The 13,408-nt window shown below is 35.0% G+C and overlaps 1 protein-coding gene across 3 annotated transcripts in view; it reads right to left on the reverse strand.

Moving 5' to 3' along the window:
* Tenm1 (teneurin transmembrane protein 1) overlaps positions 1-13,408 on the reverse strand; it is an 873,613-nt gene that overhangs the window by 174,781 nt on the left and 685,424 nt on the right. For all 3 annotated transcript variants that reach the window (XM_051141408.1, XM_051141407.1, XM_051141405.1), the window contains 2 exons: positions 6,538-6,723; positions 1,440-1,463 (listed from right to left, as the gene is read on the reverse strand). In XM_051141408.1, the coding sequence (XP_050997365.1) occupies positions 1,440-1,463; positions 6,538-6,723 (210 nt within the window). The remainder of the gene's footprint in view (positions 1-1,439; positions 1,464-6,537; positions 6,724-13,408) is intronic.

Raw genomic sequence — 13,408 nt, forward strand, 5'->3', positions numbered from 1 at the left:
AAAACTGGATAGATGATCCTGTATCTAGTTGTGACCAATACTTTGGAGAAAGACAGCAGTTTCTATGAAGAGAAACTTTCTTCAACAACTTCTAGCTTGTGATGATTTTCCTCTTGTGATCTAGTGCTTCAGGACATAGGTATGTTGGCTTACATTTCAGAGCACACCATTGTGTATTTGCTTATTCTTTAGAAATGTGCTGCACTTGACTTTCATCTATTCAGATTTCCAAGATTATTATTGATCTGAGGGCTAAGCTCTGGGAGTTTTACTTCTGCTATATCTCTTGCAAAAGCCAGCATATTATTGTTTTTATTATAATAATAATACTAAGTACTCAGAAAATGTTATGAGATTAGAAGATGTCATACATAGGGTTTCAGAATTCTAGAGAATAACTGGAAAATGTACTCAAGAGAAAGTATAGATTTTAAACAGCTTTCAGCTTTAATTAATAAAGCACAAACACAGATAATAATGCTTCTTTAGAATTCAGCTTTTTTTTTTTCTTTAGTGTCTCCTAAAAATGTGTCTTACTCTTTCTACCAGTCATTCAAAGTTAGGCTCTATCAAAGAAAACTCTGCATGTTCTATGTGACCAGTGACAGACATACGGACATAATAATACTATAAATATTAATTTTAATAATATTTATTGTTATAATTAATATACATCCTGAGTATTTTCCCAATAGTCATACAAAACCAGACCCAGATTTTATTAGAGGTAGTCCTGTCAACATTCTTGTTAATGTATGTATTCAAAAGAAAAGTCCAGAAGGATAAATAAAAATATGTTTTAGAATATCATAGAAATAACCCCATCTTCTTTCCAAATGGTTTTCTAAGGAAATAAAACTTTAAAATAGCAGATGCTTATGGCCTTGAAAAAGGAACTTCTCTACTTCTATTCTTATGAGTACTCAGTGGAGAAAAAAAATCAAGGTGATTTAGAACATAAAAAACACTACACATGGGACAGAAAATTCTTGTTGTCTCTGTCAGAGGCAAATCCCTGGAGGGATAGAGGATAAAGTACTTAGAAAGACAAAAATTTTATATACAGACAGAGAAATATATTGTTTTGATGAATGCTTCACCTGTCTACCTCAACCTAGTTTACTTAATAATTGTCTGTAGACATGTGTTTATGTGCAAGCCTCCCCACAATGTTTTACAAAAGAACAAAGAAAAAGAGTCCCTATAGTTGCCAGTACATTCTATACTGTAGCAACTATGACTTGGATGTTAGAAAAACAAGTTATCTTCTAGTCTCATTAGTATAAACATAACAGTATTACATTGAAATAAAATTGCCCAAAGTAAAACCCAGAGAGAAACTAACCAAGCAACCAACTAAAACTAAAATACTACCCTTGTTCTCCCACATGCACATTTCTTTGACAAGCACATTTCTGCTCTTAAGAAAAAAGTCTTACCTCGAACGGCATCTAAGTAGTGAGCTAAAAGGGGGAGGGGGAAGAATGATAGAATAAATTTCTGAGAGATCAAAACTATACAACATATACTAATGGCTTACCATCTTTTAGCCTGGAAGGAGAAAAGCAAACTATGAATTGTTGAAATGTCTGCAGCTCAGAACTCAGTACACTGGCCTGTGTATTTTGTGAATAATATTTTATGTAGGGAAGTTATTAATGCCTTTTCTGCAAGAAACTCTATTAGGCTTCCTTAAAAATGTCATATTTCACTAAAAGTATAAGAACTGCATTTTTACATTTTAGTAATGACATATGAAAGAGCACAAGCTATATCTTCTTATTAGGAATATCTTTAGAAGAGAGTTCTGGAGCAACCACCTTTGGTAATCATCATAATATTTAAATCATCTGATGTGAAGGCAATAAACTTACTCTTGTGCACAATGTAATTATTTAAGCTGCATCTGAATCACCCCACACCATCTTTTTTAATGAATCTTAACTACTTCTACAGTCATAGAACAAGACTTACTGTATCTGTAGTTGAATAGTATTTACTATGCATTGCTTTGACAGATTCCAACCAGTATAACAAAATAATATCACCTAAAAATGAAATTCATAGCACGGTCTACTAGGAGAAAAAAAATCTGACAATGAATTATATATCAAAAAGCTTACTCAAATCAGGCTCATGTTTAGGTGTAGTTGGCCAACATAAGCCATATTTTTTTTTTTCCTTTTTTTTTTTTTTTATTAATTTATTCTTGTTACATCTCAATGTTTATCCCATCCCTTGTATCCTCCCATTCCTCCCCCCCCCCATTTTCCCATTATTCCCCTCCCCTATGACTGTTCCTGAGGGGGATTACGTCCCCCTATATATTCTCATAGGGTATCAAGTCTCTTCTTGGCTACTTGCTGTCCTTCCTCTGAGTGCCACCAGGTCTCCCCCTCCAGGGGACATGGTCAAATGTGAGGCACCAGAGTATGTGAGAAAGTCGTATCATACTCTCCATTCAACTGTGGAAAATATTCTGACCATTGGCTAGATCTGGGAAGGGGTTTAAAGTTTACCTCCTGTATTGTCCTTGGCTGGTGCCTTAGTTTGAGCGGGACCCCTGGGCCCAAATCTGCCTATCATATTGTTCTACTTGTAGATTTCTAGGACCCTCTGGATCCTTTTATTTTGCTGTTCTCCCATGCGTCTCTCATTTAGAGTCCCAATAGGATGCCTTCCCCTCTGTCCCAGTTTCCTGGTAAGTGAAGGCTTTCGTGGGACATGCCCCTTGGGCTAGTATGCAGATATAAGTGAGTATATACCATTTGATTCTTTCTGCTTCTGGGTTAACTCACTCATTATGATCATTTCTAGCTCAATCCATTTATCCACAAATTTCGGGAATTCCTTGTTTTTAATAGCTGAGTAGTATTCCATAGTGTATATGTACCACAGTTTCTTTATCCACTCTTCTACTGAGGGACACTTAGGCTGTTTCCATGTTCTGGCTATTATGAATAAGGCTGCTATGAACATGGTTGAGCAAATTTTCTTGTTGTGTGCTGGAGCATCTTCTGGGTATATTCCAAGGAGTGGAATAGCTGGGTCTTGAGGAAGCCCTATTCCCATTTTTCTGAGATAGCACCAGATAGATTTCCAAAGTGGCTGTACTAGTTTGCATTCCCACCAGCAATGAAGGAGTGTTCCTCTCTCCCCACATCCTCGCCAGCATGTGGTGTCGCTTGAATTTTTGATCTTAGCCATTCTGATGGGTGTAAGATGGAATCTCAGAGTTGTTTTGATTTGCATTTCCCTGATGACTAAGGAGGTTGAGCATTTCTTTAAGTGTTTCTCAGCCATTTGATACTCCTCTGTTGAGAATTCTCTGTTTAGTTCCAAGCCCCATTTCTCAATTGGGTTATTCGGTTTGGTGGTGTTTAATTTCTTGAGTTCTTTATATATTTTGGATATTAGACCTTTGTCAGATGTAGGGTTGGTGAAAATTTTTTCCCAGTCTGTAGGCTGTCGCTTTGTTCTCTTGACAGTGTCTCCTGCCTTACAGAAGCTTCTCAGCCTCATGAGGTCCCATTTATTAATGGTTGACATTAAGGCCTGGGCCGTTGGTGTTCTGTTCAGGAAGTTGTCTCCTGTGCCAATATGTTCCAGGCTCTTTCCCACTTTTTCTTCTAAGTGAGTTAGTGTCTCTGGTTTTATGTTGAGGTCTTTAATCCACTTGGATTTGAGTTTTGTGCAAGGTGACAAATATGGGTCCAGTTTCATTTTTTTACACATAGACCTCCAGTTAGACCAGCACCATTTGTTGAAGATGCTATCCTTTTTCCATTGAATGGATTTGGCTTCTTTGTCAAAAATCAAGTGACCATATGTGTGTGGATTCATATCTGGGTCTTCGATTCGATTCCACTGATCAACCAGCCTGTTGCTGTGCCAGTACCATGCTGTTTTAAGTACTATTGCTTTATAGTACAGTTTGAGATCAGGTATGGAGATTCCTCCGGAGCATCTTTTATTGTACAAGATTGTTTTAGCTATTCTGGGTTTTTTGTTTTTCCATATGAAGTTCAGAATTGAACTTTCAATGTCTTTAAAAAATTGTGTAGTTATTTTGATAGGGATTGCATTGAATCTATAGATTGCTTTTGGTAGGATGGCCATTTTTACTATGTTAATTCTCCCGATCCATGAGCAAGGAAGATCACGCCATCTTCTCAGGTCATCTTCAATCTCTTTCTTCAGAGTTTTGAAATTTTTTTCATACAAGTCCTTCACTTGCTTAGTTAGGGTAACTCCTAGATATTTTATATTGCTTGTGGCTAATGTGAAGGGTGTGGTTTTCCTAATTTCTTCCTCTGCAAGCTTGTCATTTGTGTATAGGAAGGCTACAGACTTTTTTGAGTTAATTTTGTATCCAGCCAATTTGCTGAAGGTGTTTATCAGCTTTAGGAGTTCTCTGGTGGAGTTTTGAGGGTCACTTATGTACACTATCATATCATCTGCAAAGAGGGATAATTTGACTTCCTCCTTTCCCATTTGGATCCCCTTGATCTCCTTTTGTTGTCTTATTGCTCTGGCTAGAACTTCGAGTACTATATTGAAGAGATATGGAGAGAGTGGGCAGCCTTGCCTTGTTCCCGATTTGAGAGGAATTTCCTTGAGTATCTCACCATTTACTTTGATTTTGGCTATTGGCTTGCTGTATATAGCCTTTATTATGTTGAGGAAAGTGCCTTGTATCCCCGATCTCTCTAAAACTTTAAACATGAATGGGTGTTGAATTTTATCAAATGCTTTCTCTGCATCCAAGGAGATAATCATGTGGTTTTTTATTTTCAGTTTGTTTATATGATGGATTACATTGATGGATTTCCGTATATTAAACCATCCCTGCATGCCTGGAATGAAGCCTACTTGGTCATGATGAATGATATCTTTGATGTGCTCCTGTATTCGTTTTGCAAGTATTTTATTTAGTATTTTTGCATCTATGTTCATAAGAGAAATTGGTCTGAAATTCTCTTTCTTTGTTGAGTCTTTGTGAGGTTTAGGTATCAATGAGACTATGGCCTCATAGAATGAATTTGGTAGTTTTCCATCCATTTCTATCATAAGCCATATTTTTGTCTGTACTTTTACTTATATATATTTTTGTTTTGTTTTGTTTTTCTATTAAGAGAGAAATATCATGAAACTGGGTGAGTAGAGAGGTGAGAGGATTTTCAGGGAGTTAGGAGATGAGAAAGAATATGCTAAAATTACTGAAACAAAAGATCACTCTTGCTTTGGTTGGTCCATAATTTCTATCTAGTTATGAAAATCTAATGGAACACTGAGAGTCATTTCCCTAGTAGAATAATGGGAACTGTACAATTATATTTATTCCATTTTGCATATACAATGGGTAGTTTTGAATATGGCTTAACACAGTATAGAATTAGCTAGGAAGAGAGTCTTGATAAAGAATTGTTTGGATCAGGTTGGCCTGTGGGCATGTCTGTAGGAGATTATTGTGATTACATTATTAAAGATGGGAAGGCTGGCATACTGTGGGTGGTACCACTTCCTATGCAGGGGACCCTGAACTATATAAAAAAAGAGAAAGTGAGCTGAGCTCAAGTATGCATGCATTTACTGTGCTTTGTTCCTGATTATGAATGTGATATGCATAATTTCCTTCAGATCCTGCCACCATGACTTCTTTACTATGGTGGACTGCAACCTAGAATTGTGATCTAAAATAAACTCTTTCTAACCAGAGCTGATTTTGTCAAAGTATTTTATCACATAAACCATAATAAATAAAACTACAAGGAACCTTTGTGGTAGATATGTACACAAATAGAAGGCTTTGGATTTTTTTTTTTAAAAAAGAAGCTATTTTATAGTAAAAATCTTAATTATTAGTAATCTTTTTCATATTGTGAATCCCACATAATATGTTAATTATTGCCTAAGTATTCCCTTCCTACAAAGTATTCTGTCTGGCTATGGTTTGAAAATGTGTGAAATTGATGACAAGGTTATGAGAAAACGGGACATGGTTCAGTATAAACTCTGTACTACTGAATAAAGATAGACAATTCCATGCAGATGTTCTATTGACAATAGATCAGGAATACCTTTTTCACATATATTAAAGACAGCCTCTGAAGATGGTAAATTGGGTCTGTTAAAAATAGCCCCATTTAATGAAATTGCCTGTAGGTGCTTTCAACCAAAATAACCTATACTTTTCTAAAGGAAAAATGGACAATGAATGTTACTGTCAACTAAAGCACTTGTCTTATTAACAAATAACAATTTATTCCAATGTATCATCTTTCATATGAGTAACTCAAGATGCTTGAATGCAATATATATATATAAAACACTGAAGTAATGAGAAACAAAGGATGGAAGAAAATTTTACAATGCTAACAAAGAAGAAATTTCTCAATTCACAAAAATTTGTAGCCAAAATTTCTCCTCCTCCTCTTCTCCACATTCAAATTCTATGAATATCTTAGCAACTGATTCACTAGAATGCTCTTACTTCTTCAATTAGCCAAACTTTAATCAAAGTATGCTGATACTTACCAATTGTGCAGTGGTCGCCCTCCCATCCGGGACTACACTCACATTTTCCATCTTTGCATTGGCCATGCTCAGCACAGTGAGAGTGACAGGAACGTTCCTCACACGTTGGTCCTACCCAGCCTTCTTCACATTGACATATTCCCCTTGAGCAGACCCCATGGCTACCACACTCCATGGTACAGAGCTCTGTAGAAATTCAAAGGTGTCATGTGGGCATGTTTAGTTAAAGTCAACTATTCCTTTCTAAAATCATCAGAATGAACAAACATCATAGGCTACCCTGAAACTTTAAATGAAATGTTTATGAACATTTAAACATATATAAACAAAATATTACATACATTTTTTGCCCAAGTAAACATATGTGGGACTTTGCAAAGAAGGTCGTTAAGATTCTATGTATAACAAAACAAACAAACAAACAAAAAAGATTGCATGTATAAATTAAATTTCAGGGCAAATTGATTTTAAGAAGTCCATAGAATGATAATGTCATCAAGACTTAGAAAGGAATTGTGTGTCCAACAAATGTCTGAGAGGATTCCTTAAAATTCGTTAGGATCATAGATATTATGAATTCACAGTGGATTATGACACAATAAAAGTGTTCTAAGCATACTCAGGAAGATAACATTAGAGAGAAACTAACATAATCAAATTCATAACACACAAAAGGCAAAGCTTTCAATGACAGCAATCAACTGGCTTCTCTGATCAGACAATCAATATTTGCATTTATTTTAAGCATATGAAATGACTCCTTGTTGATTAAAGTACACAACCTTCTTATCCTGAAATGCTATTCAGTGTTTAGCCAATATACTGATGGTGTGTACTGTCTTTGCCAAAGTTGTCTGCTTTGTCTCCTTGACTTTTTGATGAGAAATGTTGAATATTAATCAAATTCTGACATTAGGTAAACTAATATTAAAGCCTGGCAGGGTTCTTATCTAATTCTCTTGCTAGAAGAGATGAGGTAAAGCTTATTGAAGGAATCCAATGTTTTTGGTGTTTAATGGTCATATATCCTTGAAAGGGAAAAAAGCGTATTCTGGAAGTTGAGTTGCCATTTTCGTAGTCTAAAATTTGAAATGAATTTTTATTTTAAGAGTCATTCAATTACAATAATGTGAATTAACTTTATAGGTATCAAGATAAATTTTCAGGATGTGGCAATACCTTTATGATAAAGCAATACCTGTAGATCTGTAGATTTGTAAATTTCAGGATTGATTTGTTCACTAATTTATTATAGTGTTTGTATGTATGTGTAGCATGTGTGTTTACATATGTGTAGCTGCAAGTGTGTAGGTATACATGTGTATGTGTGTGTCTATGTGTGGAGGTCAAAGTTTGATGTTAAGTGTCTTTCTGATGGCTGTCTATTTTACTTACTAAGGAAGAGTCTCTTGCTGAACCTGCAGCTCACAAATTGGGCTACTGTAGCTGTCTACCTGACTCCAGATACCCTCTGTTTCTGCCTCTAGAGTTCTGTATACCTATTCTGTTTTAGTAAGTGGTATTAAAGATAGAAATTCTAGTCCGCATTCTTGCAGAGCAAGTCCTTTATCCACTGAGCCATCTTCCAAGACTCTGATTATTATTATTTTTTTTGCAGGCTTGGGGTTGATGAAAGTAGGGGATTTAAAATATGAAGAAAAATGACTGATACCTCCACTAAATATCTTTGAACAACTTATCAACATGCTCTATCTGTCTTATGTTAAATATATACCAGAAGGAATACTGTATAAATTTCAAGCGGATAGTGAACTGATATGAGATATATTTTAGAGGTATAAGTAATGGAAATTTCTCAAGTTTGGATATGATAAATAAAGGAAAGGATAAATTAATAACAGCAATATATGAATGGATAATGCTGCTATTTATGAAATGGAAAAAGCTTAGGGAATCACAAGTAGAATACCAAAATATTATCTTTATTATATGTATACTGAGTCATATGAAAATCAGTTAATTACTAGAATATATGTATAGGTCAGGCTAGGTCTGGAGATATAAATATGACAGTCTTTATTATGTAGGTAATATAAATAGTTGAAACCACAAAACAGATAGATATATAATAGCAGAACTGTAGAGGAATTTTTATCCAGAAACGTGGTTGCTGCAGCAAGGGATCATATCCAAAGACCTAGGTCTATGTGATCTGGCTGGAATTCAGATATGCCACACAACTTTAATCCCTCTGGCTGTAATATAGACATGGCCTTAGTATACACTTTTAATACCAAACAACTGAAGGTAAAGTTAGTTTGTAGAAAGAAGCATCAATGTTAAAGTGATGTGTAATTGAGAGACAGACAAAATGACAAATCAGATAAAGATCTGACAGAATGAGCCAGAGATAGGAGACACTCAACGATTACCAGAAGAGACAGGAAAAAGAGGACTTAGGAGAGTAGCAGAGAAGGAGAAAAGGAGGAGGCAGTTTTACTGGGACAATTGTACAGAGACAAGTTGCAGAGAAAGAACAGGCTAGACACAGGTGAAGACAGAATGAGACAGAGAATAAGGAACCAGAAGAACAGAACATATTGCCAAAGTTAGTATGAGGCCAAACAGAGCCAAGTAAAGGCAATCTGAATAAGGCAGCTTAGAGAGGAGTTTTTGAGCCAATTTTGATTTGAACAAATGAGCGAAAATTCAGAAAGAGCTATAAAGGGTCATCTTATTCAGCAATAAGTCTCAGAGGTTAAAAATATTCTAGACCTAGATTACACTGTATTGAGGCTGGAGTTTTCTAGGACTAGGCCTACATTAGCAGACAGAAGTAAGCCTCTGAAGCTACAATTACTTCTGGAGAATAAAAGATACTCTTACACAGAACCTCTGAAAAGTTGACTGATTTAAAAACAAAGTAGGGTGTTATGAAACAGACATAATTTATTATTTGATTTTTATTTATTTAATTTATTATTTTCTAATAAAAATAACACACTAAAATATCATGAAGAAAAGGAGGTACCATCTAAGGATACAGAGAAGAAGGTAATGTGATTTAGGAAGAAATTCAATTAGACTATGGTGTAATTAAAGCCTAAAGTGAAATGTTTTAAAGAAACGAATGGTTTATTATAGTTATTATTGTAATACACCTCTCAGACATAGTATGAGAGGTAACCACTGACTTTATCAACAAGTAACACTCAGTGACTCTAGAAAGCTGTATTGGGTAAAGTAGTGGATGTAAGGCCAGATTAGACTAAATACAAGAATGAATAGCAAGCCATTTGTAGGATCATCATGCCATAAAAAAGTCTAGAAAATTGAAAATTTTGATTTTTAAAAGGTGAGCATTTTTAAAATAAGTGGTAGCTACATCTTGATCCTACATTTCTGATTGACGATTTGATCCTGCAACAGCAGTTCTTGTGGTGAATCTGAAATCATGATCTGCTTTCTTTAATGGTTCCTTCATGACACAAAAAACTGAAAAGGATAGAAGTGCTTAAACAAACCTCATCAAGTTAAGACTGATCAAAATAACAAGAAGGAAAGGTTTCTTATATATTGCTTTGTGTAAGCATACAAAGAGAGAAGCATTGATTAAATGACAGAAAATGATAACTAATAATCTGGGAGTTAGGGCACAGTGTAGAAAGGAAATATTATCATATAATAATATATGATATGGAGTGCTCTGAGTGAAATGCTTGTAAAGGTTTGTACTATTCATGAGACAGGCAAGAAATACATTATCAAGGTTTTATATAAAAATTTAAATGTAAGATCCAGTTTCTAATAATAGGATCCATTTTTAGCTATTACTTTCTAATAAAAACTAGGACATATAGATAAAATATATTTAAATATTTTTAAGATAGCAGGTTTCACAAGATAATAAAAAATTACTATCAGTTTTCAGACAAAGGGAAAACTCAGTGAGATGATTCTGACATTTATGGCTGCTTTTTCCTGGAGCAGTGTCTGGCAGTTATAGGAGAGGAAGATAGAAAGGCATAGAAGCTGGTGTAAGCTTTGTCAGTCCTGTGAGGGCCAAAAACAATTAGAAAAATAGGTAGATATTGGGTGCTCTCTACAGCTTAATGATAAGGAAAGAAAAAAGAGATGGAGAGATTGTAAGAACCATAAGTAAAGGTGGAAAAGTTATAAGACATAGAGGTAAAACTCCAGGGAAACTGTCTTCCAGATACAACAGGATTGATGCACATATAAACTCACTGAGATTGTTACAGCACACACAAGTCCTGCACATGTTCAGTCCAGACATGGTTCCAGCACTGAGACGGGGAAGTGGACATGGAAGGTCCCACCCTTAAGCAAGAAACTAGCTGCAATTGATACATACTGGAAACAGAAAACCACTTTTCTTCAATGGAGTCTCACTAGATATATAAACCACACTTAAGGGTAGGCCATATGCCCAGGCCAACACAATACAAACGCAATGGTATTTTTGTGGACATCTGGTTTCATTTTGCTTGTTTTGCCATTTTTTTAGTCTTACTAGTCTTTATGGGGGCCAAGAGGGGGCGTTAGAGACAGAGAGACAGAGACAGGGAGAGAGAAAGGGTAGGGAGGTAAGGAAAATCTAGGAGAAACTGGAGTAGGGGAAAACATGATCGGAATATATTGTATGATTTTTTTCAATAAAAAAGACAACCAAAATTCCACCAAAATAAAAAATGGTCAGGAAATTTCCATCATTTTATCTAAGTAAATTAAAAAATAGAAGAAAGAAAATGATAATAGCAAGAATTGAGAGGAATAAAAACAGTGACAAATGACTTTACAAAGTTTAAAGAAAAACAATACTTTATTTGCATAGATCAATAAAGTTTGATAATTCCTTTGTGGTAAGTGATCAAGCAAGACAAAAATACAGATGATGCTATTAACTAATATCAGAAATGTAAAGTAGAGCATTAGTGTAGATAGTACAAGTGATTTTTTTTGGCTCTGCATTTGAACATGCTAAGAACTAGGCAATTACCATAAAAGCACAAGATGGATTTATAATAGAACAAGTCGAAAGAAAGTAGATATTGTATGAAGAACTTTAATCCCACAGTGAAGAATATTCTTTTAAAGAAAACTCCAGTCTCAGATGACTATACTTGTAAATATATCAAACTTTTAAGGATGAAAAGATTAATAGTGAATCAAATTTCCTAAAGAGAAAAAGTGGAAATTCTTTACAATGTGCCTGATGAAGTCAATACAAATTACATATAAAATTCTAGTAATGATATTATGAGTAAAAATGTGGCAGACCATGACATACATCTGAAAACAGTAAGGAAAAAGAAAAATTAAAATAAAATAAAATGAATAAAATGCAGGGCAATGACAGTAGCTTTTATCAAAATTTATGTAATCTAATTAAATCTAATACATCAAACAAAATATGTTCAATTTCTCCATTTAAATCTATAAAATATTTTAAGTAAAATTAGAAATGACATGAATAAATGGAAAGCTATATGGTGTTCATGACTGGAACACCCAATTTTGATATATTATTTCCAAAATAGTTCTTCCATTTCACAATGAAATTAATGTAAATCCCAGCATCGTTGTGTCTCTGTGAATGTGTGTAGATGTTTGTATGTTTGTTAAGACACTGAAGAATTAAAGAAAGAGGTTCAACAAGGTAAAAAGAAGCCGTGCAATTCATAGCAAGACCAGTTAGAAAAGTACAAAGTTATATTAACTTACAGAATACTTAGTACAGAAACACACACACCAAAATCAACACATATAAGAACACTTGATTTATGGCGAAGGTAACACTACAACATGCAGAGGGAGTGCCGTATTAAATTAAATGTTATGAAACTGAATATCTGTTAGGAAAAACCTACAATATCTTGTACATTACATTAATTTCAAGTCATATGTAGCCAATACTCTCTACCAATGATGCTAAAACAGAACAGTAAAAAATAATCATTTTGGGACTTCATGATAGAAAATATTTTTATAGGAGTCATCCAAAGACAATGAGAAAAGTAAAATCCAATAATTTTGTGCCCATTAAAATTAATAGCTACTTACCAAAAGACAGAGAAAAGATATTCTACTAGGTGGTATATATGACTGAAAAAGATCTGCTATTTAGAATACTGCCAAGAACTTCAAATTATTGGTAAAAAGACATCAGAAGAATGAGTATTATATAAAAAGATATCTAAATGGTCAATGAATGACATGGATAGTAATGTGTTACAGATAATTACAGGAAAAAGAAAGTATCATGTGTCATAGGAGACTGTGTAGTTTGGGAAACTGTTTGAAATTACCTGCCACAGTTCTCCCACTTAGGATTTTATTTTTTCCTATTTATTTGTTTGTTTATTTAATCTCTTTACAGCCTGATCCCAGCCTCCCCCACCTTCCAGTACCACTATCATGCTCCTCTCTCTTCATTTTCCCCTCTCCTTTTTTCTCAGAGAAGAAGAGGCCCCAATGGGTACCAACCCACCCTGGCACCTCTAGTCACATCCAGACTAAGTGTATCCTCTCCCACTGAGGCCAGAAAAGGCAGCTCAGCAAAGGGAAAGGGGTTCAGTGGCAGGCAACACAGTCAGAGACAGCTCCTACTCTCACTGTTAGGGGACTTACATATTGATCAGGCTGCACATGTACTACATAGGTATAGGGAGTCTAGGTCCAGCTCATGCAAGCTTTTTGGTTGGTGGTTCAGTCTCTGAGCCCCATGGGTCCTGGTTAATTTACTCTGAAAGTCTTCTTATGGTGTCCTTGACACCTCCAGCTCCCTCAATCCTTCCTCCCACTCTTTCACAGAACTCTCTGCACTCCACCTGTTGTTTGGCTATGTGTCTCTGATTCTGTTTCCATCAGCGGCCTCTCAGAAGACAGT

The sequence above is a fragment of the Acomys russatus genome, chromosome X, assembly GCF_903995435.1.
Source record: "Acomys russatus chromosome X, mAcoRus1.1, whole genome shotgun sequence".
Classification (NCBI taxonomy): domain Eukaryota; kingdom Metazoa; phylum Chordata; class Mammalia; order Rodentia; family Muridae; genus Acomys; species Acomys russatus.